The 25,345-nt window shown below is 58.1% G+C and overlaps 2 protein-coding genes across 3 annotated transcripts in view; one reads left to right on the top strand and one right to left on the bottom strand.

Annotated features, from left to right (window-relative positions):
• The window catches only part of L3MBTL2 (L3MBTL histone methyl-lysine binding protein 2), a 19,954-nt gene extending 3,439 nt beyond the window's left edge, over nt 1-16,515 (top strand). Inside the window, exons 3-17 of the mRNA XM_059401932.1 lie at nt 560-693; nt 3,614-3,737; nt 4,511-4,590; nt 6,077-6,194; nt 6,646-6,780; nt 6,999-7,087; nt 10,127-10,358; nt 10,740-10,816; nt 10,989-11,093; nt 11,703-11,850; nt 12,179-12,261; nt 12,571-12,805; nt 13,292-13,357; nt 14,248-14,364; nt 14,718-16,515. Coding sequence (XP_059257915.1) covers nt 560-693; nt 3,614-3,737; nt 4,511-4,590; nt 6,077-6,194; nt 6,646-6,780; nt 6,999-7,087; nt 10,127-10,358; nt 10,740-10,816; nt 10,989-11,093; nt 11,703-11,850; nt 12,179-12,261; nt 12,571-12,805; nt 13,292-13,357; nt 14,248-14,364; nt 14,718-14,830 — 1,856 coding nt within the window. The 3' untranslated portion in view covers nt 14,831-16,515. The remainder of the gene's footprint in view (nt 1-559; nt 694-3,613; nt 3,738-4,510; nt 4,591-6,076; nt 6,195-6,645; nt 6,781-6,998; nt 7,088-10,126; nt 10,359-10,739; nt 10,817-10,988; nt 11,094-11,702; nt 11,851-12,178; nt 12,262-12,570; nt 12,806-13,291; nt 13,358-14,247; nt 14,365-14,717) is intronic.
• Nucleotides 14,354-25,345, bottom strand: CHADL (chondroadherin like). 2 transcript variants are annotated; one of them, XM_059401930.1, is made up of 6 exons: nt 25,030-25,345; nt 23,403-23,568; nt 21,024-22,724; nt 20,332-20,498; nt 19,436-19,634; nt 14,354-14,440 (listed from the first exon to the last, which is right to left on the bottom strand). In XM_059401930.1, exons 1-5 carry the CDS (start codon nt 25,323-25,325, stop codon nt 19,454-19,456), a joined length of 2,511 nt encoding a protein of 836 aa, XP_059257913.1. In that variant the 5' UTR covers nt 25,326-25,345; the 3' UTR covers nt 14,354-14,440; nt 19,436-19,453. The 2 variants fall into 2 exon arrangements, with proteins under 2 accessions (XP_059257913.1, XP_059257912.1); XM_059401929.1 differs by lacking the exon at nt 14,354-14,440 and adding an exon at nt 18,406-19,327.

Raw genomic sequence — 25,345 nt, 5'->3', positions numbered from 1 at the left:
CAGGACTCGATCCCAGGACTCCAGGATCATGACCTGAGTCGAAGGCAGGCGCTTAACCAACTGAGCCACCCAGGTGCCCCATCTGGGGAACTTTTAAAGATTACAGATGCCTATATCCCATCACAGACCAGTTAATTAGAATCTCAGGCTTGGGTAATTTTTAAGCTCCTCAGGTGATTCTAATATGATGTCAGGATGGAAACACTGATCTAGTTCAGTCTCTTTATAGATGAGAAGAAAAGCCACAGAAGTTAGGTGAAGGAGGCACTTTTTTTCTTCTCATTTTCCTCTTTACGGACTTTCCAACACTCACTGTGGCCCTGTGGATTTTCCTTAGCTCCGCTGTTGACATATCGCTGGGCGATGCCAGGCAGCTGATCTTAGACAAAACAGATTCAGGCGGACACACACCTCCTGCTCCTGTTCCAGTCCTATCAGCCAGACTGGGGGGCTGGGACTCACCTGGTTATTGCACTGTTCCAGATTTTGAAGGGCCCGTTATTTTGTTTGATTTGGGGTGATCGTATTAGGTGGGTCACGTCCTAAGTTCTCTTCCCAGCTGTCTGTGAGATGTGTGGTATCGTGGGTACAAGGGAGGCCTTCTTCTCCAAGACTAAGAGATTCTGCAGCGTTTCCTGTTCCAGGAGCTACTCCTCCAACTCCAAGAAAGCCAGTATCTTGGCCAGATTACAGGTGAGAGACCGTCACTTGGAAGACCCTTCCTGGGGTCCTGGGAGCCGAGACAGGAGCCCCCAGCTGACTGATGGCAAGGGGCCAAGAGGGCTTGGGAGGAGCTTGCTTGTGGCTGTCTGAGGTTGTACGTTTCCTGCTATTTGTTATGCTCTGCAATCTAGAAGGCAGAGGAATCCATTTATGGAGCTTGTTGAATCGCAGATTTCTAGAGCGGCCCTCATCTCCCATCTTCACTCCCGGCGGAGTGCGATGTGTTTAGTACGTTTAAACAAGAGCCTTGGGGGAGGCCGATGCCCTTGGTCCTTGCTTCCTAGCTTTCATGAATGCTCTGAAGGGAAGCTAGGAGACAGGCATATATTTCACCAACCACAGTTGAGTTTAGGAAGTCGATGCCTTGTTCATAGGCGGCTACCTAGAAAGTCTTTTTGTTGTTTTTGTTGTTGTTGTTGTTGTTGTTGTTATTGTTGAGAGACCGCAGTAGTGAGTGGTGGGGGGTTGAGCGGGGACTGCGGAGGGAGAGGGAGAGAGGAATCTTGAGGCTCCACACCCAGTGCAGAGCCCAATTCAGGGCTCAGTCTCACGACCCTGAGATCATAACTTGAGCCAGAATCAAGAGTTGGTCACCCAATGGACTGAGCCACCCAAGCACCCCTATAAATGGAAGGATTCTTAAAGAGAGGTGTTCGTCACCCACACAGTAGCTGAGAAGTGTGCTGAGTTTCAGAGAGGAAGAATGACTTACCTAAGGTAGTTCTGTTGGAAGAGCAGCAGAGCTGGAACTGGGCTGTTATCGCAGGTGCCTGACTTTGTGGTTTCCCGGTAACTATGGCCACTGTCCACAACACTGGTTCTCTAACTTTCCTGCACATTTGGATCGCCTGAAGGGTGTTTAAAATACTGATGCTTGGGGCATCTGGGTGGCCCAGTCAGTTGAGCGTCTGCCTTGAGCTCAGGTCATGATCCCGGGGTCCTGGGACTCAGTCCTGGGCAGGCTCCCTACTCAGCAGGCTGTCTGCCTCTCCCCTGTCCCCACTCTACTCGTGCTCACTCTTTCTCAGATAAATAGTCATAAGAGGCATACACTCCATTGACTGAGCCCGCCAGGTGCCTCCTGGACACAGGGACTTTAAATTTTTTTTTTAAGATTTTATTTATTTGACAGAAAAAGAGAGATCCCAAGCGGGCAGAGAGGGGGAAGCAGACTCCCCGATGAGCGAGAGCCCCATGCGGGGCTCGATCGCAGGACCCTGAGACCATGACCTGAGCCGAAGACATAGGTTAAACCCACTGAGCCACCCAGGCACCCCTGGACATAGACCGGTCTCGCTGGGTGACTAATACGTAGCTGAGCTTGAGACCCACTGCTCTGACATTTGGAAGTCACACTGTGTGCCAGGTCTTCTGCTTAGTAATTCATATAATTTATCTCTCACTTTTGTGAGATAATTGTTTGTTGTTTCCCTCATTGCGTGGATTTTAGTCAGGGCGTGGAAAAATCTGTCTCCTCAGTGAGCTAATAATAGTATTGTTAATAGCTACAATTTGGGAGTACTTGCTGAGCGTTTGGACTAAATCCAACCAATAATCTCTTAAAAATGATTTTTTAAAAATTCCTATTTAAGGGACGCCTGGGTGGCTCAGTGGGTTAAGCCTCTGCCTTCAGATCAGGTCATGATCTCAGGGTCCTGGGATCAAGTTCCGTATCGGAAGTCCCTGCTCGGAAGCAGGGAGCCTGCTTTCCCCTCTGTCTCTCTGCCTGCCTCTCTGCCTACTTGTCATCCCTCTCTCTCTCTCTGCCAAATAAATTACAAAAAAAAAAAAAATCTTAAAAAAAAAATTCCTATTTAAGATTTTTTTTTAAAGTAATTTCTACACCAAACATGCGGCTTGAACTTACAACCCCAAGATCAAGAGTTGCTTGCTCTACTGACTGAGCCAGCCAGGTGTCCCTTAAATTCCTATTTTTAAGGCTGAAACATTTTCAGTAACTTACACAGAGGTATATAAATGAAATTGAAGGGCCAGGATTTGATCCCAGTCAGTGTGGGATTTAAACTCACATTTTTACTTCACTGATCTTTTTAAATTATCTGGGGGTGGGGGGCGCCTGGGTGGCTCAGTGAGTTAAGCATCTGACTCTTGATTTCTGCTCAGGTCATGATCCGATCAGGTCATGGGTTGTGGAATGGAGCCCGTGTCAGGCTCTGTACTGAGGATAGAGTCTACTTAAGATTTTCTCTCTCTCTCTCAAAAAAAAAAAAAAGATTCTCCCTCCCCCTCTGTCCCCTCCCCCACTTTCACTCTCTGCCCCCTCCCTATAAAATAGATATTAAAATTCTCTGGGCCTTTCTGAGCAGGGCTTAACAAATTATAGACCAGACTAGTGGCCTTTTACCTATGGGGGTGCCCCCATTGGAGCACCTGATGAAAGCCATGGACCTGTTCCAGAACATTCCTGTATGTGTACAAAAGGCTGCCTCCTGACTCAGTTCATAGACCTCTCTGAAGCCCACTCTCTGCAATAAGTCTGTAGGAGCCTCAGAGGAAGGAGATGGCCGAGAGTTGAAGGCAGGAGGGAAAATTCCTGGAGAGGAAGCAGAGGCTGAAAAGCTAGAAGGAGTGTCCCTCCCTGTCCTGTAGCTCCTCTGACTGGGTCCTCCCTTGTCGAAAGAACAAGAGCTAAGCGCTTACTGAGTGTTGGTGTTAAGCAGGACCGCTCATCCTGGCCACGCCCCTCTGAGCTGATATTGTTATTGTTATCCACTTGATTTACAAATGAAAAAACTAAAGAGGAGTCCCTGGACGAACACCAGGGTTTGAACCAGGGTTTGAACCACACCAGGGTTTGAACCAGGGTTTGAACCGAGGCAGTAGCCCTGTTCTCTGCTTTTGGGCCGCACACATGTCCTCCTCCCTCCAGGGAAAACCGCCGACCAAGAAAGCCAAAGTCCTGCACAAGGCAGCCTGGTCCGCCAAAATCGGAGCCTTCCTCCACTCACAAGGGACAGGACAGCTAGCAGACGGGACACCGACAGGGCAAGACGGTAAGACGGCAGGGCACTGGTGCTCAGGAAGCTGCTGGGGGTCAGCGGGGGTGGGGTGCCCGTTGTGGGGTGGCTCTGCCTGGGAGCCAGGAACGGGAAAGATGGGGCAGCCAGCAGTGCCCTGGCCCAAGCCCCGCGTGGATTGCCCCATCGGTAAATGGTATGGAAATTACCCCAGGAAATCCCTTTAGTCACTCCCAAGTGCCAGGACCCCTGCTCTTGGTAATTCAGAAACCCAGAATTAGCTTCTTTTCTCTTGTATTGCTTTTGGCCCTTTGACTTATGTTTCCCTTGGGCAGTGGAGACCCCTTTCTGGTTTGGCGAGGGGTTGTGGGATAAGGAAAGGAACCTTTCTCTTGGAGTGTATACAGCGTGTTCTGAGCATATGAGCATTAAGCAGCTCTGTTCTAGGTGGTCTGAGTTTCTTACTGCAGCTGAGCTCAACGGGCAGGCTGGAGGGGCGGAGGTGTGCGCCCCGCCCACCCATTCAGATAAACTGTGGCCAATGAAAGATTGGGGAAGGTCTAAGGAATTTAAGCCCAAAGGTCTTTGGATTTCCTTCTCTTTTCCGGGGAAGAAAGATCAGACATTTCCCTCGAATGTTTACTCCTGAGAGTCTGTCACCCTTTGGATAAGGTCCAGCCCTGTTCTGATGGCCCCTGGTGGGGCAGGTATGGGGCTGCCCCGGTGGGGAAGGACCTGTTTCTATAAGCTTATGGGGGCCAGGTTCCTAGCAGGGCTGCTGACTTCAAACTCTTTCTCATTCTCTGCAGCGCTTGTCCTGGGTTTCGACTGGGGGAAGTTCCTGAAGGATCACAGTTACAAAGCTGCTCCCGTCAGCTGTTTTAAGCATGTGAGTGCCCTGGAGATTAGGGGAGGGAGAGCTGGGAACTCGGGCACTTGCCGCCCCTCTCACCCCTACCAGCCTCCTAAGCATTCCAGGCTGGGCATTGGCACCAGGGAGAGAACAGTGGTGAGGTCTGGGTGAGCGCAGTCCAGCTTTGCCTCTTGCTCTGGTTTAAATTTCTGTCCGCTTTTTCCCGGCGGCGTCCCACAAATCCTCATGGAGGCTTTCTGGCAGCGCGCTTCCCTCTGAGGAACTTTGTGCTAGAAGTCCTTTTTCTTTTTCTTTTTTTTTGTCTTCCCCATTGTTCCCTGTTTTCCCACTGAAAGCTTGTTCTGAGCTGCCCTGGGCCCCCTGGCCCCCAGGAGGCAGGTGGGGATCCTTCTGGACCCCCCCTTCTGCCCAAAGCAGCATAGAAGAGTGAGGCCCCAGGGGGCTGGGCCTGGACTGGAAGGACGGGCAGAGATGCTGCCACCTAGAGCGCTCACGTCTGGTCTTTCAAGCCAGGAAGTGGAGGAGGAGGCCCCTTTACTCTTGGAGTCCTCTGGCCAGAGTCCCATCCGAGTCGCTGCTGAACTCTGGGGAGCGCTGTGGACAGTGGAAGGTTGGGAAGTTTGACTTCTCCTGACCTCTCCGCATTGCTGTTGAAGGCACCCCCCTTTGCCAGTGCGGCACTCTTTTTTACCCTGAGTTTTCACCACAGGGAGTTACATCGTCCTTGCGTTCAGCGGACCTGATTCCGGAGGCTCTGCCAAGCAGGGCCTTGTGTGCCTGGTGACCTAGCCCTCTCTAGGTTCTGTGGGAGACCCCTTCTGTGGCCAGAGATGTGGGGTGGTTAGCCTGATAAGCTCAAGCCAGGGTGAGAAGGGAAAAACGGCTGAATTTCTCCAAAGGAGAGTCAAGGTCCTGTTGGTGCCCAGTGAGGGTTAGATAACGGGGAAGGCCAGCAGGAAGGGTGTGCTGGTGCGTCCCAAGAGAAGACAGGTTGGAGAGGTGGAAAAAGAATGTACCAGAAGTAGTGCGTGAGTGCCAGCATGGTGATAGCTTAGAGACTACTGCGTAGGCTTGAGTGGCGATCGAAAGAGGTGGTATTTGTGCCCAGGACAATCCCGCGTGTGGCGAGCACTAGGTGGTGTTAGGCCAGTGTCGTCACTGGCGCAAAACTGGCACAGGTGTGAGGTGCCCGGGATGACAGAGTGAGCTGGTCCACTAAGAGCAGCACTCGGGGCGACTCAATCGGGATGTCTGGCTGTGGCCCCCGCCCTCCTGCCCCGTCCCCTGCTACCCACCCCCAGAGTCCTCCCTCCGCTCTCTGGGACTCTCCTCTCGTCTTATGCCTCCATCCCTAGCCCCATACCTGGCGTGCCACATGCAGCGAGTGACCTGCACCGAGGTGCAGAGAAGGACGGGATGGCTCATGAGGCCAGTCGCTCCCCTGTCCGCTTGGGCAGCTCACCGGCCCCCCCGACCCCCGAATGCTCTTGTGCCCACACAGGTCCCACTCTATGACCAGTGGGAGGATGTGATGAAGGGGATGAAAGTGGAGGTGCTCAACAGCGACGCGGTGCTCCCCAGCCGGGTGTACTGGATCGCCTCCGTCATCCAGGCCGCAGGTGGGGACTCCTCCTGCCATGGCAGGGTCTGGGTTTGGAGAGTGACATCTCCACATGGGTGGGGATTGTTGCAGGCAGAAATTGGCTTCATGAAACAAACAAAAAGGCCCACCTACTAGAGTTCTGCCAATCCCTTCTTGGGTTTCTACTCTTCCTGGCTTCAGAGAGGCCACAAAGCATGGCAAGTTTGTAAATTCCCCTTTTTAAGGTTTTTTTCCAGGAACGATCAGGCTGCAGAAGATTCATTCTTCCTGCTATGCCATACTACTTTCCGAGTACGGGGCATGGGTTTATTTTGACTGTGACTGTTGTGGACAACAGGGACCCCCTCTTGCCCGGAAGGAGTTCTTAGAATAGGAGTCGGGTTTGGGCTTGAGAAGAGGGAAGGCGTGAGACTGCACCTTTCCCATTCCTCCCTCCGTCCCTCATGGGTGCCCTCCTCCTCCTCTAGGGTACCGGGTACTGCTCCGGTATGAAGGCTTTGAAAATGACGCCAGCCACGACTTCTGGTGCAACCTTGGGACAGTGGACGTCCACCCCATTGGCTGGTGTGCCATCAACAGCAAGATCCTGGTGCCCCCACGGAGTGAGTTGATGAGAACATTCCCTGTCACGGTTTCTGCAGAGCCCTTGGTGGGAGGGGAACCCTTTGTCTGAGGTTAGACCAGAGCAGAACCTGCTTGCCAGCCTGCTTCCTGTAGCCCCCCCCCCTTGGCCAGACAAGGCCTAACTAGGTGGCTCTGGCGCCCCCTGTGGGTGGGAGCGGTGTCCGTCTGTGTAACCAGGATTCTGCTGTCTCCACAGCCATCCATGCCAAGTTCACCGACTGGAAGGGGTACCTCATGAAGCGCTTGGTGGGCTCCAGGACGCTTCCCGTGGATTTCCATATCAAGGTCTGGCAGCGAGCCCTTTGGGTCTCCTCCCTGATCTCCTTCCTGCACCCTTCATTTCCTCTGTCCCTGCTACTCACGAAGTTTTTTCTCAAAGACGCCCTTGCTTGCCTGTCTTCAGCAGCTTCACGTTTCTCCAGGAAGGATGTCAGTTGCTCTCTGCCTCCCCAGCCTAGGGTCAGCCTCTGCTCCAGCCTTGTTGCCCCAGACTCTGCCCCAGCCTTGTTGATTACATTGCTTTGTCTCCTGCTTCCTCCTCCAGAGCCTCACCTTTGCTCACAGCATTTTTCAGGAACATTCCTTCCATGGATTTGGTTAAGTACTTGTATACAAAGAACTGTGGGGATACAGAGCCTGTATTCAGGACTCCGCAGTCTGGCAGAGGAAACGGAGTCCAGCAGAGCAGTCACAAAATAGCCGGGGTTCTGAACCAGGGGTGTGCCTCCGAGTCCTCTCTGTGGCTTTCCATGTTTTATTGTTTTATTTTTAAAGATTTTATTTATTTATTTGACAGAGACACAGCAAGAGAAGGAACACAAGCAGTGGGAGTGGGAGAGGGAGAAGGAGGCTCCCTGCTGAGCAGGAGCGCAATGTGGGGTCTGATCCCAGAATCCTGGGATTGTGACAGCTGAAAGCAGATGCTAAACTGACTGAACCACCAGGAGGCCCCACGCTCTCTTTCCAACAAAACTATAATGTACAACTGAAACTATGATTTCCAACAAAACTATAATTGTACCCATAATGCCTTGCCCAGTGGGCAGATTCAGCACTCTGAACCAAGCACTAAGATCGGAGATCAGTTAGGAACTGAGCACTCACTCTTCTCCAGCTGGCGCTTGTCTGAAGATGAGGCAGGTGACTGTGGGTTGGTACGGCCACCGGTGTTACCAAGCTGGCCTCTCCTCCACTTTAAATAAAATGAGCTTGATTCTGGGGCATTTGGGGGACTCAGTCAGTTAAGCATCTGGCTCTAGAGCCCAGCTCAGGCCTTGATCTCAGGGTTGTGAACTCAAGCCCCACATTGGGCTCCATGCTAGGCATGGAGCCTACTTAAGAAAAAAAAAGAGGAGGGGCGCCTGGGTGGCTCAGTGGGTTAAAGCCTCTGCCTTCGGCTCAGGTCATGATCCCAGGGTTCTGGGATCGAGCCCCGAATCGGTCTCTCTGCTCAGCGGGGAACCTGCTTCCTCCTCTCTCTCTGCCTGCCTCTGTCTACTTGTAATCTCTGCCTGTCAAATAAATAAAATCTTTAAAAAAAAAAAAAAAAAGAGGGGTGTCTGGGTGGCTCAAGTCAGTTAAGCAGCTGCCTTCAGCTCAGGTCATGATCCCAGAGTCCTGGGATCAAGCCCCACACCAGACTCCCTGGTCAGCGGAGAGCCTGCTTCTCCCTCTCCCTCTGCCTGCCGCTCTCCCTACTTTTGCTCTCTCTTTGTCAAAGAAATAAAATATTAAAAAAAAAAAAAAAAAAAAGCTAGATTCTGGTTCCATGTGAGCCAGTCAGCAAGCACACGGTGACTCACTGTCACTTACGCAGTCCTACAGTGGGTACAAAAGCAGGGCCTCTGAGGAGGGGGCGGGGGCAGAGGGTAAAAGGTGGGGAGCGTTGTAAAGGAAGCTCTCGTCCAAAGCCAGTCTAGTTTCTTTGATGCCGACAATGTGATAAGTGCGGAGTGAAATGTTTAGTACACCCAGTGTAAATGTTTAGTACCACCAAGGTCCGGTGTGTACTGTGTGTTGGTCAGGTGAGAAAAAAATGTTGATTGAGCGCTGTGTGCCTGGTTCTGTGCTTGGAGCTGGGCCTGTAGAAGAGGGTCCTCCCAAGCCTGACCTCCACCCCTGCGGAGCTCAGCTTCCGGGTGTGACTAAACAAAGAAGCCACGAAAGTGGTGTTGGGCTGTGGGCTGCCCTGGGTGGGCGGCAAGGAAAGGAACATTTAGGGAAAGTCTAGGCGGGGAAGGTAGCCCAGAGGAACCCCGGCCCAGACTTCACCCTGTGTCTCTCTCTCAAATGGGCCAATCGGGCAGTTGGTTTGGGCTTATATTCCTGGCCTTGAGCTGATGTCTGACCGGTCTGTGGTTTAGGACTCTGAGCTTTGCCTGTTGGCTGATTTGTGACCTTGGAGATGCTCCCCCTCCTGGTGGACTTTGAAATAGCACAGCTTAGGGACACCTGGGAGGCTCAGTTGAGTGGTTTAAGTGTCCACCTTCGGCTCAGGTCATGGTCCCAGGGTCCTGGGATCGAGTCCCACATCAGGCTCCTTGCTGGGCAGGGAGCCTGCTTCTCCCTCTGCCTGCTGCTCCCCCTGCTTGTATGCACATTCTGACAAATAAATAACTCTTTTTATAAAAAAGTTAAAAAAAAAAAAGCACAGCTTAGTCCTCATCTTGCCTAGGCTGGGGCTGGTTTTGCTGGGGCTGGTTTTCCCAGGGCTGGAAAAGCCCTACAGAGCTCGCTGTTCGCATTTTCCTACCCCAGGCAGGAAGCACTGAGGTGACAGTGACCTGAAAGCCTCTCTACCCTCCTACCCCCTCATCCGTGGCCTGTCATCAGGGCTCTCCAGAACAGCTTGTGGGCATCTTGGTCCCTGCCCCTGGGTCAGAGTGCAGTAGCCGTTTAGAGCTGTAGCCCAGCGGGTTCACAGCTGTCATGAGACGTAGAGTCCCCAGGGGTCGCTGCTGTCTGGCCATGAGCGCAGAGCGTGCGCAAGGCTGGACTCTGGCACCAGTTTCACAGTCCAGCTCTGGCACTGGTGAAGCTGGGTGGGTGTGGGCAAGTCACTTGAGCCCTCTGAGGCACCTGTTTCCTTGGTCTGAAGTGGGTTTTATACCTCCCATCTTACTGACTGACTGGCATTTTGGTGCCCACCTTGGAAGCCTTGTGCTGTCCCTCCATATCATGGAATCGGGGGCCAGTGTCGAACCTGGGAGGACCCGAAGGCTCACCTGCCAGCTTCCTGGCTTAGGGATGGGTGAGTAAGGGCTGGCACGGGAGGTGGCAGGGAGAGCCCCAGGACCCCAGCAGGCTTGTGCTCTGATGTTGCAGATGGTGGAGAGCATGAAGTACCCCTTCCGGCAAGGCATGCGGCTGGAGGTGGTGGACAAGTCCCAGGTGTCCCGGACCCGCATGGCCGTGGTGGACACAGTAATCGGGGGTCGCCTTCGGCTCCTCTATGAAGATGGCGACAGTGATGACGACTTCTGGTGCCACATGTGGAGCCCCCTGATCCACCCAGTGGGCTGGTCGCGGCGAGTCGGCCACGGCATCAAGCTGTCAGGTCCGCTGTCAGGGCTGGGGCAGGAGCATCTCTGCATCCCACAGCCCCTGTGTGGTGGGGGTGACCGTCTCCAGCATGCGCGTGTTAGTACCGATGTCCAGAGAGTGTGCATGATTTGACCAAGGTCACTCAGTTTGTGAGGATTTTAAATCACTTCGAACCTGGAGCCTATATGGCGTGGGAAGCGTCTGGATCTTAAGGGTTCAGTAGCCCCTACAGAGAGCCCCTGACAGGTTCTGTCTTCTGGTCTGGGTGGAAGGGCGCAGGGTGCCCAGATACAGATTAGAGCCTATGCAGGGCAGCGCCACGGTTCTGGGGAGGGCAGGGAGGTGGCCCTGCAACTCCCTTCTCTCCCTTGCTCCCCTTACCATCTCCCCAAAGAGAGGCGCAGTGACATGGCCCACCATCCCACCTTCCGGAAGATCTACTGTGACGCTGTTCCTTACCTGTTCAAGAAGGTGAGGCACAGCCCTCGGGCACTTCTCATCTCGGTCATGGTGTGCGCCAAGCCTCACGCCCCCGGGGTGTTCCTCTCCCTCCCTGTTTCCTTCCCAGACGACCAGATGAGGCCAGCTCCCCCCACCCTCCATCTGGGCCGCCCAGATTCCCCAGCTGCCCCATTCCTTTAAGGTTCGAGCTGTCTACACGGAAGGTGGTTGGTTTGAGGAGGGAATGAAACTGGAAGCTATTGACCCCCTGAATCTGGGCAACATCTGCGTGGCAACCATCTGTAAGGTAAGCCCGGACCGGCCCCGCAGCCTCTAGCGTGGCTTTTGGGAGCCAGTAGGGCAGCGCAGAGCCCTGCACTCGGTGTCCAGCCCCTCTTCCCCGCTCTGGCTGCTCGGGGAGTGCTGTGCTTATGTGAGTAGGGGTCTTACCTGCTCCTTGCTCAGGATCAGCTTCCCTGTTATCTCCCTGGGGGGCCTTCCCACCGCCACACACTGTCTTCAGGTGGCAGCCCCGCCAGGAGCCGTAGCTGCTGACCATGCTGCACGCCGCCGCCTCCCTTGCGACTGTGGCCTAAGCAGCGAATGACTCTGCCTAAGCCCTCCAGGACATGCTGGTTTGCGCATCTAGCCAGTCTTCAGGCTGGGCCCGTGTACTCACCACTAAACATACTGGAAAAAAACAGCTGTAGTCCCTGTGGGAACAGCATTTGCTGTCTTATGAGGAAGGTAGAGAACCTCACAACTAGGGGTTCCGGCGAAAGCAGAAGCTCAGGGAAGGCTGAGCTCTTAACTCTGGTTGGCTCCATCCGCCTCGTGTCCCCCGTAGCCTCCTTACCCTGGGATGGGGGGTGCCATTCGTGATACCATGGTGTCTGCCTGCCCTTCCCCTCACTAGGTTCTCCTCGACGGCTACCTGATGATCTGCGTGGATGGGGGGCCCTCCACAGATGGCTCAGATTGGTTCTGTTACCATGCCTCCTCCCACGCCATCTTCCCAGCCACCTTCTGCCAAAAGAATGACATTGAGCTCACACCCCCGAAAGGTAAAGACTGTCCTCACAGTTGGAAAGGGCAGTGTGTGCCCACGGGCCCAGATCCCTGTCCAAGCCCACACCCCTAGCCGTTCAACTGGGCTGACTTGGCTCCATGGCTGATGGGTATCTGGGTGAGCGGAGCTCCCACTTGTTCCTTTGGGCAGTGAACAACCTGTACGACAGGACCATGGTCTTCTGTAGCGGGTACCAGGCTGGGGAGGAGGGAGACTCTAGACTGGGTCCTGAAGCAGCTATCCCGTTTGGCTTGTGCGCCTTTCCTGGACTCCCTCCCGCCGCCTCTGCTTTCCCTCCACATCTACATTTTCTGCCCCATCAGGCTACGAGGCACACACTTTCAGCTGGGACACCTACTTAGAGAAGACCAAGTCGAAAGCAGCTCCATCGAGACTCTTTAACATGGTGAGGAGCGCTGGGAGGCACAGGGCCTGGGGCAGCCCTGCCCACTGTCAGCGGGGCTGACTCCACCCCCCTTCTTCCTTCAGTCTGGACCACGGGGATCAGCCACTTCAGGGGAGAAGTCCCAAACTCTGCCATAGGCATTCCGCCAGACTGTCCAGCCGGCTCCCTTCCCTGCAGGGGCTGGTGCTGGGAACAGTGGGATCACTGGCAAGGGACCCTTCCCCACAGGCACTCCAGGCCCCACTCCTCCCGTGTACTCACAGGGAGCTGGCTGTCGTGGTCACCGCGTCTCCCCCCCCCCATCCCCAGGACTGCCCCAACCATGGCTTCAAGGTGGGCATGAAGCTGGAGGCCGTGGACCTGATGGAGCCCCGGCTCATCTGTGTGGCCACGGTGAAGCGGGTGGTGCACAGGCTCCTCAGCATCCACTTCGACGGCTGGGACAGCGAGTACGACCAGTGGGTGGACTGTGAGTCCCCGGACATCTACCCCGTCGGCTGGTGTGAGCTCACCGGCTACCAGCTCCAGCCACCTGTGGCCGCAGGTCTGGGCTCTCGCGGCCCCGGGGGACTCTTGACTTTCCTTCTCTTTTTCCTTCCTGCCAACCACTCCCTCTGTGCCGGGCCTGCCTCATTCTTTGGCATGAGACCAAGAAGTCTCCTGGACCGCTTCTAGTGAAAGAGTGGCCCTTGTGTCCCCACCTCCCGCTCCTGACGTGTCTGTCTCCCGCTCCCTCTGGCCTGCGGAGCGCCTCCCTTGACCTTGCCCACTCTGTCATATGCTCGTGCCCTGGTGCACCCAGGTAAACCACCCAGGCCCCTCGGAGCAGCCCGGGGGACAAGGGTGGGAAAAAGGGACAGCTGCTCTCCAGTCCCTCCCCCATTCTCATTGCCCAACTCTGGCTTTCCTTCTTGGGGTGCCCCGTGTGTAAGGGCGGCTAGTGAGGTGTGGGCAAGGCGTCTTGGGGCGTGTCCGTACCATGCCCTCTTCAGCTCTCCTCTAACCTCTTCCCCTCGTCTTTCAACAACAGAGCCAACCACACCTCTGAAGGCCAAAGAGGCCACAAAGAAGAAAAAGAAACAGTTTGGGAAGAAAAGTAAGTGATTCTCCGAAGCGGCCGGGCTGGTGTGGGACTTGGGATCAGTTGGGCCTTTGGCTCTGGGAGCAGGGGGTGGTCACCAGGTAGGTAGCGCTCTTCGTGGTCCCTCCGTCTCCTCTCCCTTGCCCTCTGACTCCTGTCGGCCTGTGTCTTAAGGGACCCAAGTACAAATAGGGAGGCTTCGGTCTCTGGGAACGGTCAGGGTCCCGGGGAGAAAAGGCAAGAGATGGTATTTGTAAGAGAGAAGAGGGGGAGGGGTCCCCATCCCTGCTGCCTGTGGTCAGAAGTCAGCGCGGCCCCGTCCGCCCCCAGGCGGACACAACTGCTGTCTGAAAGTCAGATGTCTGGGAGGCTGGCCGTTTCTCCTCAAGCCTGTCGTTCTTCCCCTGGGACCCTCAGGAGCAGGAGCTGCGGTGTCATTTCCCTAGGCGGCGCCCACTCAGATCCGGAGCCCTGTGCAGGCTCAGCTGGACGGGATGGCCATGGGGTGGGTAGGGAGGGGAGGTAAAGCCGTCCTTCCGAGCTGCCGGCCTGTGGCAGTGAGCAGCTCTCCGTGAAGGGGCACCACGGAGAGGAGAGGTTTCTGGAAACAGGACAAGGAGGAAGGCATGGGGTCCCTGGGCAGGATCAGGGTGACGTGAGGGTATGGAGCTGGTCACGTCCGCAGTGGTGGGGCTGGGAGAGTCACCGTGCAGGGGAAGAGGGGAGGGAAGCTCAGCAGGCACCAGGGATGGGGGGCGGGGGGGGCGTGGCTGGAACTAACCCCTCCCGGAGAGACGCTCTCTGAGACTGGGGCACCTGCCCCTCGGCCCCTTCGCCTCTGCTCCCCCATGGATGACCCCCACGGATACAGCCCGTGCTGAGTGTCGTTCTGTTTTTATTCAAAGGGAAAAGAATACCACCGACCAAGACCCGGCCTCTCAGACAGGGTTCCAAGAAGCCCCTGCTGGAGGGTGACCTGCAGGCCGCAGAGAAGATCGGGTCAGATCCTGCTCCAGAAGAGAGTAAGAGCCTCCCGGGCGGGGTCGAGCCAGGGCCGGCCTGCTCGGGCGCTCAGAGGCGGCCCCTCTCCTTCCCCACCTGGGCACAGAAGAGGAGAGTCCAGTGTGAAGGGGCTTCTCCGGGCGCCAAGCAGTCCTTCTCGGACCCCGGGGCCAGGAGAGCTTCCCAAACGCCCACCCCCGCCTCTGAACGCACCCGCACGTCTCCAGCCGGGCCCTCTCCGTCTCCGCCGCCTGCCCCACAGGGGGAAGGTGCCGTTCCCACCTCCTCGCCACGTCCCGAGGGCCCCCTGCCTTTCCCGGAGCTTCCCACCTGCTCACCCTGTCCTCCCGCCCCCCCCACCCCTCCTCTTCAGTCATCGCCGTGCGCGTGAAGGAGGAGCATCTAGACACGGCCGCGCCCAACAAAGCCCCGAGTCCGGCGCTGCCTGTCCCCATCGAGAGCATCAAACAGGAGACGGACGACTGAGCCTCCCCACCACCAGCCCCGGGCTCCTGGGGGCCGCCGCCCTTCCCCTGCTGCTTTAGTCTGCAGACAGAGCCTTTCTGCCTGAGTTCTGCCAGGAGCTCCGACGGCCGGCCCCAAGGACTCACGCCCTCCGCCCTGCAGTAACCTCGCCGCACACCCACATACCCCTCAGCTGCCAGCGGGCAGAGGGCTGCCCCAGTCACACTGGAAGACGAGTCTGTGAAGCGTGTACACGTGTGTCCCACAAGTCCCGTAATGCAGGCCTGGAGCCGCGCCCTGGAGGGGAGGCTGGTGGCGAGCGGTGTGGGTGCCTGAGAGCAGCCTCTCCCCTCTGGGCTTGGCGCTCTGCTTCTGCCCTACCCGGGGGAGGCCAGGGAACCCCGCGCAGGCAGCTAAGCACCAATGACTAGGAGGCAGGTTCTGGTGACTTGTGAGGTGACCTTAACCTGTTTTCTCTGTTGGCAAGAGGACTGCCCCTGATCTCCTAAACAGAACAGTGGCCTAGAGGTGGGGTCTGCTCTGGGCTTGGGGCCCCATGCCACATGGGGAGGCCCGGTGGCAGAGGGGGCAGCCGGCCTGGAAGGCAAGCAGCCGTGCTGTGAGGAGGCCCCAGCTGGAAGGGAGACCAGCCAGCTTTGCGCTTAACCGCTCCAAGCCCCCTTCTCGCTGTTCCCCAGGGCCAGATGCAGCGCTGCCCGAGTCACAGGGCTGGCTCAGGTGGCCCTAAGGGAGCCAGAAGAGGACAATAGCACCTGCTTCCTGGCCCTCTATCCCTTCCTGTCCATTCTCCTTTCTGAAATTACATTCTAGAAGCTCCCCTAGTGTCTGCCAGATTTCAGTTGCTTTTATTTTTCCAGTTCGTCCCCTTGGAAACTGTCTCCTCCTTCTGTCTCTTCAGTGAGTCTTCCTGGAAGGGAAGGTGGAGGCAGGCTGACCTTTAGTTCTTGTCTTTGAGTAGAGACCTGCTGCCGGGTGGGTTCCCTTGTCATCCCTCGGGGGTGCGGCCGTGTTGCTGGGGGTGTGCAGCTACATCCTCTGAGCTGGTCCATCAGGCTGCCGCTGCCCACGCTTGCTGGGGGCGGCGCTGGTCATGCATTTGCTCAGGACCCAGGCTCTTTGATGTCACCCAGAGATGGGGTGACCAGCCTGAGGGAGCTGATTTCCAGTCATTTCTTCCAGGGAGAACTTGAGCCTCACTCCTTTGCTAAAGGTGCTAGAAAGCTCCACGTGGTATAGACACCAGGGCCAGAAAGTGGCCGGTAGGTGCAGCCTGAATTCCCCCCAAAAGTGACTAGATCTAGAACACAGTGAAGATCAAGGACAGGGGCCCTGCTTTTACCTGCTGTCGCTCACACACACCCCAGACCTGCCGTGGTGACAGGTCAGTAGCCTCAGACCCCAGGGGAGAAAGATGTCCTGGGTGTGCATTTGGGCTCGCAGAGAACCCTTGGAGCTCTCAAAGGCTCCTGCTCCTGGTGGAAGCTAGTGCCTCGTCCCAATCCACTTGGAGTTTCTGGGAAAACTGTGTACGCCACGTGACGTGACCCTCAGTTCCTTCTTGCTGAATGAAGGGACACCTGCCTGTGCCTGAGAGCTGAGTGTATTCTCGTTTGTCCCCTCATGGGATCCATTACGGAGGGTGGGTTCACCCACAAGCACAAGGAATAAATGTCCTCGTTTGAGCACCCCGTCTCCATAGCAACCACGCCGGGGTACCCTTTACATCTCTGCTGTTCTCTTGCGGAAGATCCTCAGCTCCCCAGAGGCGGAGCCCGTGCTGCAGCGGACAAGCCCTGATGAGTGTGGGACCTGAAAATACGTGACCTGTGTTGCTGGAGCCAAGAGATCTACTTGATTGATCACAGACGGAAGCGTGGGCTTCTGGGAGGTTTTCACTCCAGGCACAGGACCGGCTTTATACCTCACTTACCCTTGGAGAGAACCAGAGACCTTGGAGTCCAGTAGCAGGGGGAATGGGTGGGGGGCGATGGGGGGATGGGGGGCGGCTGTGAGAGCCCCTGACGAAACATGCCCGCTGCTCCATGACCTACAGGGGCTCCTGGCGCAGATTAGACCAAGTGCAGATGCGCACACCTTTCCTTCACTGCTCCCCAGTCTAGACACTGTCCGAGGGGTGGGGCAAGCACAGGGACTGCCATCGGAAATGGCCTCCTACACCGGGTTCAAGGACCCACGCGTGCACAGTCGATTTTCACAGGAACCCTGACGCACATGTTGACTTCACTTTATGGGGGAGAAAAAGCCTTATCAGAGTTGTTCACTTAAATTCACAACTGTTAAGTGACAGCACTGGGATTAAACCCAGGGTGGCCTGCCATGTTTCCACCAGTAAGTCCTCACTCGGTGTCCTTGCTGAAGCATCTTCCACTGGCCAGACAGCACGCCAGAGGTTGGGCCTCGAAAGCATGATGCATGCGTGGTCCAGCCGTAGCTGTGCGCAAGGTGAGCAACGGCCCGGAGCAGGGCTTGGAGCCGTGTATGATCCTCGAGGTCAGGGTCCTTGTCTTTTTTTTTTTTTTTTTTTGAAGCAGGCTCCATGCCCAGCTTGGAGTCTAGATCAAGAGTCTCATGCTCAGAAGTTGCAGGCTGCACCGACTGAGCCAGCCAGGCACCCCAGGGCCCCCATCTTTCTGTTCTTTTGCATTCCTGGGAAGAAACTGCTACTTTCCACAAAAATGAAATAGCGGGGGCGCCTGGGTAGCTCCACTGGGTAAGGGGCTGCTTTCGGCTCAAGTCTTGATCTGGGGGTCTTGGGATGGAGCCCCATGTTGGGCTTCCTGCTCAGCAGGGAGTCTGGCTCTCTGGCCCTCCCCCTGCTCGTACTGTCTCCCATAAAAATCTTTTTAAAGAATGAAAAATCAGGGCACCTGGGTGGCTCAGTGGGTTAAGCCGCTGCCTTCGGCTCAGGTCATGATCTCAGGGTCCTGGGATCGAGTCCCGCATCGGGCTCTCTGCTCAGCAGGCAGCCTGCTTCCCTCTCTCTCTCTCTCTGCCTGCCTCTCCATCTACTTGTGGTCTCTCTCTCTGTCAAATAAATAAATAATCTTAAAAAAAAAAAAAAAAAAGAATGAAAAATCAGGCACCTGGGTGGCTCAGTGGGTTAAAGCCTCTGCCTTCAGCTCAGGTCATGATCTCAGGGTCAGGGTCACACAGGATCAAGCCCCGCACCTGGCTCTCTACTCAGCAGGTGGCCTGCTTCCCGCCCCCCCCCCCACCTGCCTCTCTGCCTACTTGTGATCTCTCTGTCAAATAAAATCTTGAAAAAGAAAACGAAAAACCTCTAACTCCAGTGCTATTTGGAGCACCTCACCTGACAGGAACTTGGTGCCACAAAAGTGTCCGCAAAGACTGATGCCATTGTCATTAATGCTGCTTCCAGATCCATCCTCTAAGGCACAACTGCTCACCTTCAGCTTGGGGTCTTTCTAGAGGTTCCTTCCTCCCAGTCTACCTGACTAGAAACACTTATGAGCTGTGTGCCCCTCCCCCAAAGAAGATACACCTGAGAATGAGACCTTACTCGGAAATAGGATCTTTACAGAGGTAATCGTGTTAGAATAAGGTCATGGGGTTGGGCCCTAATCCAACTGGACTCCTGTCCTTCTAGAAAGGGGGAACTTGGACTCCAATCTTGCAGGAAGATGTGAAGGGACAGGGGGAGATGCCATGTGAAGTCAGGCAGAGACTGCAGTTGTGTGGCCACAAGCCAAGGCCCATCTGGGGCCACCAGAAGCTGGAAGGGGCTCAGAAGGCTCTCTCCCACAGCTCTCAGAGGGAGCACAGCCCTGTGGACATCTAGATTGCTGAGAACAGTGAGCCAAAATGTCTGTTGTCCTAAGCTACCGAGTTTGTGGTACTTTGTCACAGCGGCCCCTGGAGGCAACTACACCACCTCCGGTCCCCAGGCACGCAGGTCCTGGGGGTGCCACTCCATAGGCAGGCCAGGCTGAGCCCTCTCTCTGTCTTGCCAGGACCTGCTTTTCTGTTCTCCGTTTCCCTCTCAGGACTGGCCTCTCCCCTAGACACCCTCCCGGTGCCCTCACCACACAGCAGGGGTCCCCACAGGCCAGGGTCCCCGTATCCTCCCCTCCACTGTGCGCTGCACAATTTTGCTACAACCAAGGGCTCAAGTAAACGTAAATGTCAGGCGGGTGATGGAACAACACAGAGCAGGGGCCAGCAGGAGGCGGTAGCCACAGCGACGGCACCCCTGCTCCTCCTGTCCCAGGGCTGAGCCAGGCCCCAGAGTCCAGGAAGGACTGGAATCAACAATGAGCTGCAAATCTGGCAATAGTGGCATTGCTTCTAGAATGTTGGCTCCAGGTATTCTGTGGCTTCTCAGAAAGGCCACTGTCCCACAGGATGGGACAGTGTAGTCATTTCCTCACAGACCCACCTGGGCCCAGCCAGAGGTAGAGGAGGTGAGGAGCGGGGACAGACATCATAGAATGGAAGCGACAGAGTCACTGTCCAGATCTGGAACCGCAGGAATTAGGACCAAGAGAAGTCAGATCCCTGCTACCCCAGGCTCTTCAGAAACTGACCCACCCACCGAGGCCTCCCCCAACCTGCCCCCAGGCCAACCTTGTCTGCTCTCGGCTGTCAGCCCTTCATGGGGGTTCTCCTGGCACTGGACCTGGGGGCGGGCATCCACTTGGCCTTCCTGGCAGCCCAGCCTGGGCAGGTTTCAAAGACAGCAGTTGCAGCCTTCACCCTCTGGCCATGGGCACTGGGAGGGGTAGCACAGGTGGCTCCCACACGCAGGTTCAGCCCCATGAGCCACCTGAGGAGAGGGGAGAGTTCAGGGAACCCGATGTGCCGAGCCTTCCTGGGGAGGGGGCGGCGAGGAGGTCCTCGGGAACTGGGGGGCAGTGGAGCCTGGTGGGTGAGGACAGACTCTGGAGGGAATCCTGGCTCAGACCCTCACCAATTAGGGGACTCAGAGGGAGTCCCTCCATCCTCAGATCCCTTGTCTGTAAAAAGGGAAGAGTAGCAATAATAATGCCAGAGAGCTTAGGGTGCTCCCGACACTGTTCAAATCAATCTATATATGCGAGCTCACAGGGTCATCCTCACGAAGAACCGCCATGAGGTGGACACAGGTTCTTCCATCTCCTTTACAGATGAGGGAATGGCACAGAGAAGTTATGGGGCCCGGAGTCAGTCTCCAGCTCTGCTGGACTCCAGGATTCCTGTTGCTTTCTTATGAAATTAATGAAGGGCCCACAAATATTTATTAGGTCCCACCCCCCTAGGCTGGGAGGAGGAGTGAGGGAAGCCAGGCCCAGAGAAGTCCACCCCGAGCCTCCATGCACTTCTGGCGCCCTCAGGCCCGGCAACTGGCTCTGGCAGGACCCTCACCCCAGAAGATGCTCGGCTGCATGGCCATGGTGCCCTGGGGAGAGAGTGGGGCCTGACTGAGAGCCACTGGTGGGTCCCCAGCCCACCCCGGGGTGGGGGGGAGCAGCGGAGGTGCCCACCTGTGCAGCGGGAGCAGCTGGCAGTCACAGTGGAAGGGGTTGCCGCTGAGGTCGATGAGCTCCAGCTGGCTGAGATGGGGCAGGGCGGGTATGGCCTGCAGCTGGTTCTTCTGCAGGTGCAGGCTCCTCAGCCGCGGCCCCAGACCCAGAAAGGCCCTGGGAGAAATCTTCGAGGAGATGCCAAGCGTTGGTGCGAGCTCCTGCCAGGCCTGTCTCACCCCAAGGCCTGGGAGGTTGACCCATGCTCCCCCAGCAGAAGGGAAGCGGAGAGCCCAAGGTGGCCCAGGGAGAAAGGGCAGTGCAGGGATGGAAACCCTGGCTGGTCTGATCCCAAAGCGCCTGCCCTTTGTGCATCACCCAACGTTCATGGTTCTTTCTATACCTGAACACACCCTCATTAAGGCAGAAACCCTTGGGGCTCCAGCCCTGCCTTCAAAGTGCTCAAGAACCCTACGGACCCCCTTCCTCCTTGCTGTGGCAGTACCTTCTCTGGCCGGCCTCCCGGTGTGGCCCTGGAATCCAGCTGGTCTGTCCCCACACCAGAGCGCCCTGGGGGCAGGCACAGCCTTGGCTCATCCCAGGGGCACCCGGCCAGCCTCAGACCTGACTACGGGGGCAGCAGTGTTTGCTGAGGGACTGCATGCGGCCCGGGGCCTCATGCTGCCTCCCCTCCCCGCCACTCCCCAGCGCACCTGCTCCAGGCCGCTGTCGTTCAGGAAAAGGTGCTGCAGTGACCCGCCCACGGGCCGGAAGGCCCCATCTGCCAGGCCTCCGAGCGGGTTCCCGGAGAGCTGCAGCTCCAGGAGGGCAGGCAGCCCCTCCAAGGCCCCCGTGGGCACCGCTTGCAGCTGGTTCCTGTCCAGGTGCAGCTTCTCCAGCTCCGGAGCTGGGCCTATCGCCCCAGGGGACACTTGGGTGATGCGGTTGCCGCTCAGGTAGAGCCAGCGCAAGGCGGGCAGGCCCGTCAGGTCCCCGGGTTCCAGGCGGTCCACGACGTTGCTCTGCAAGTGCAGGGAAAACAGGCCGGGCAGGGCGCGCAGGGCGGCCCCGGGCACTTGGCCGAAGCGGTTGCGCTCCAGGTACAGGTAGCCAAGGCGCGGGGCCCCCTCGAGGGCGGCAGCGCTGAGGCCGGAGAGCTGGTTGTCCGACAGGTAGAGGTAGATCAGGCTGCCCAGCCCCGCCAGGGCGCCCGCCGCCAGCTCGGTGAGGCCGCAGTGCTGCAGGTGCAGCGACACGAGCCGGCCCAGGCCCGGGAAGGCCGCGGGCGGCACCGACGAGAAGTGGTTCCGCCTCAGGTCCAGGAGCTGCGTGTCGCTGGGGAAGCCGCGGGGCACGGCCCACAGGCCCCGGCTCTCGCAGCCGCTGTGCCGGGACTCGGCGGCGCACACGCAGGCGCGCGGGCAGGGCCGGGCGGCCCCGTCGGCCTCCTGGGGGTTGCCAGGAGGGCCGCGGAGCCGCGCCGCCGCCTGCCACTCGGCCTCCTCCTCCTCCTCCGCCCTGTCCCCGGGGCAGCGCAGGTCCGCGGGCCTCAGGGCGTCCAGGGCCTCCCCTCCCAGGCGCCGCGGCCCCCGGCACGTGCCGTCCGAGCGCACCCGCGCCCGCGCCAGCCACTCGAGCAGCGGCCGGGCCTCACAGCCGCACCACAGAGGGTTGCCCTGCAGCCGCAGCCGGCGCAGCTGGCCCGGGCCCCGCAGCGGGGGCAGCGCGGCCAGCTGGTTCCCGCGGAGGTCCAGGCTGCGCAGGCGCGGGCAGCGGGCGAAGGCCCTGGCGTCCAGGGCCTGCAGGGCGCCGTGGTCCAGCATCAGCTCCCGCAGGCCGGGCAGCGCCAGCCCGTCCTCCTCGCCCACGTAGGTGAACGGGTTGTGGCCCAGCTCGAGGCGGGCCAGGGCGCGGGCCTGGGCCAGGGCGGGCCCGGGCAGGGCCTGCAGCTCGTTGTGGTGCAGGCTGAGCCGGCGCAGGGCGGGCAGGCCGGCCAGGGCCTCGGGGGCCAGCACGCTGAGCGCGTTGTGGGCCAGCCGCAGCCAGCGCATGCGCGTCAGCCCCTGGAAGGCCATGGCCGGCAGGTAGACCAGCGCGTTGTGGGCCAGGTTCAGCGTGGCCAGCGCCCCCAGCGCCCCGAACGTCCCCGGCCGCAGCTCCTCCAGCCGGTTGCCCTCGAGCTCCAGCCGCTGCAGCGAGCCCAGCCCATCCAGGGCCTCCTGCGGCAGCGAGCTGAGGCGGTTGGAGGCCAGGTTGAGCAGGAGCAGGCGGCCCAGGCCGCGGAAGGCGCCCTCGGCCACCAGCTCCACCCCGCAGTGGCGCAGGTCCAGATGTGTCAGGTGGGGCAGATCCCGGAAGGCCGCTGCGGGGATCACCTTCAGCTTGCTGCCTTGGAGGTCCAGCCTCTGAGTCAGCTGCGCGGGGAGAGGCGGGGGTTGGGGGGTGCCGAGGGGCGCGAGCACTGCAGCCCTCGCAGGTGCTCTTCCCTCTCCTTGTCCTTGTTCTCTTCACCGGCTCCCCGGCTCCGAGCTGCCGGCGCTTCGCACATCGACCCGCGCTGCGCATTTGCTTTCTCTTCCCCTCCCGCTCCTGACTCCACAGGGCAGAGACCGGATCTTAGTCCCGCATATCCCCGTGCTCTCTGGGTTTGTAATTAATTCAATATTCTCACAGGGTTTGTAATTAATTCAATATTTATCTTTTTTTTTTTTTTTAAAGATTATTTGTCAGATAGAGAGCACGAGGTGCGTGGGGAGGGGTAGAGGGAGAAGCCGGCCCCCTGCTGAGTAGTGAGCCCCATGTGGGACTCAATCCCAGGACCCTCCGATCATGACCTGAGCCGAAGGCAGATGCTTAACTAACTGAGCCACCCAAGCGCCCCAATTTATAAGTCACCTACTTGTTCCAATCATATAGAATTTTAAATAGGCTGTTTTCCTAGTGGTGATGGTTATTCCCATTTTACAGATGTGAAGACTGAGGCTCGAGAGGAAAAGTGACAAGCTAAGGTCTCCCAGCCAGGCAGTGGCAGATCTACTGGTGCCAACCCAGGCTCCTCCTGTTGTCCTCCCTGCCCCCGTCATCCTGCTAACCTCAGGGATGGCGTTTGGCACCTCAGTGAAGTTCTGGTGCCGACAGGCGACATGCCGTCTGGGATTGTCGCAAATGCACATCTGTGGGCAGCGCTGGGCAGCTACGTGCCAGGCTGGGCCCAGTGGCAGCAGCAGAAGCAGCAGCAGCAGGGAGATGCTCTGGGGCCTGGGAGAGAGGAAGGGTCAGTCGTTCACAGGGGCAAGTGTCCCATGCTGTCCACTTACCAAGCCCAGCTCCTATTTCCAGAGCCCCTTGGATGTCTTCCTCCTTTGGCCGCGGCGAAGGTGTCATTACCATTGCTCCATGCAGCAAAGTTTCTATTGTCAGCCTTGTTTAACACTAGGGGAAACTGAGGCTCAGATAGGTGACCTGGCGAGTCTCTTTGGCTACCTGCCCCTCGGCTCAGGGAGGCCGTGCTGAATGTAAGGGTGACCTGACGGCTCAAAGGGTGTGTCCAGGCTGTGGTGAGGCTCCCGGACCTCCCAATGGCAGAGAGAGAAGCAGCCAGTGCCCCAGGCGCGGTGGCAGGGAGCATAGTGGCACCTACTGTGAGAAGATGGCCTGCGGCCAGAGGGGCACCCAGGCTGGGCCCGAGTGTATAAGGCAAGTCTCGGGGGGGCAGGTACTGTGGGGGCCAAGAGGCTCGAGGGGACGTCCTGGCCGGTCTAGCCACACTGGCAGGTGAGCAGGAGGCTTGGGCCTCGGTTTATTCCCCTTTCGTCCATCCGATGCCATGCACCAGCCCGGACTGGGATGCAGGCAGCTGAGGGGATGGGCTTGGGCTGCGCTTCGCGTAGCTCCATCCCCTTCCCCGTCCTTCCCCCAACTTAGGCATCCATCAGATCAGCCAGTGGGAGCCCTTCCCCTCAAGCACAACCATGGCCTGTTGCCTCAGGGGTGACCGCTGCCACCGGGGCTCTCCTGGCTCCCCCACACTGCCCACCACCACCAACCGAAGGGAACGTTCCACGACACAGACGGGCTTCTGACACCGCCAGCTGAAAACCTTCCAGCATCTCCCCGCGGCCTTTGGTGGCAAGTCCTGACTCTTGATGCCACCTGGAGTGTGCCCAGATTCTCCAGGGTCGCCCTTGGCTCCCACGACACAGCTTCCTCCTCGCCGCCTGTGACAGCTAAGCCCCCCCCCCCTCCTCCTGCCGTTCTCAGCCTGCACAGCGTCCCCTGGGCAGCCCTCGCCGGTGCCTGCGCTAGGCCCGACCCTCAGCTTCCTCTCTGCTTGTCACCATCTGTGTTCAGTCTCCTTGAGGTCCCAGGCCCCTTGAAGGCCGGGGCTGCTGGCATCCTCCCGAGGCTCAGGGTGGACTGGGAAAGGGGGGCCCTGTGGGAACAGATCCCTCAGGGACAAGTGTCCGGGTTCAGAGGCCCGCTGCGCTCTCAGACAAGCCCCGAAAGACGCGCCCACGGCGGCTCGCTGCAGCAGCCCCCCTCCCATTCACCCCCTTCCTCAGAAACCAATTCGGGGACACCCTGGAGAATCTCTCCCTCAGCAAATCCCAGAGCCCCTGTTTCCCGACCCGTCAGAGGCCCAGAGAGGGCCAGGGGCTTGCCTGCAGCCCCTCAGTTTCTCTAGACACCCCCGATGCCCCCCAGGGCCCAAAGACTCACCCCTCCATGCCGCCTCGCCTTGCACTGCCAGTCCAGCCGGGATGCCGCGGGAGCCCCCCTGTCGGGCCCGCAGGCCTGGCAGCGGGGACGGGGCTGAATGGGAGGCATTGTGGGCAGCCCAGCCTGAGGCCGAGATGAAGGAGGGGCGGGCAGTGGTGGGAGAGGCGGCTGGAGTTACAGGGCCTCCTGCCCGGAGCCGGCTCAGGGCTCAGGATCGTGGAGAGCCCGGCTGGGACAGCCAGGGCTGGGCCGGCTGGCAGGGAGGGGTGTGCCCGGGCAGCCCGTGGGTCCCACATCTGGGCTCCCTCCCAGCTGT

The sequence above is a fragment of the Mustela nigripes genome, chromosome 6, assembly GCF_022355385.1.
Source record: "Mustela nigripes isolate SB6536 chromosome 6, MUSNIG.SB6536, whole genome shotgun sequence".
In the NCBI taxonomy this organism is placed as follows: domain Eukaryota; kingdom Metazoa; phylum Chordata; class Mammalia; order Carnivora; family Mustelidae; genus Mustela; species Mustela nigripes.
The sequence above is the reverse complement of the archived record's forward strand: the minus strand, read 5'-3'. Positions and strand labels throughout refer to the sequence as shown.

What these genes read in the sequence shown, in the direction of transcription:
- CHADL (XM_059401930.1), bottom strand. Translation starts at nt 25,325, where the DNA reads ATGTGGGACCCACGGGCTGCCCGGGCACACCCCTCCCTGCCAGCCGGC. An exon ending in AGGCGAGGCGGCATGGAGGG is followed by an intron (nt 23,569 to 25,029) that starts GTGAGTCTTTGG and finishes CCTCTCTCCCAG; the next exon opens with GCCCCAGAGCATCTCCCTGC. An exon ending in ACGACAGCGGCCTGGAGCAG is followed by an intron (nt 20,499 to 21,023) that starts GTGCGCTGGGGA and finishes ATCTCCTCGAAG; the next exon opens with ATTTCTCCCAGGGCCTTTCT.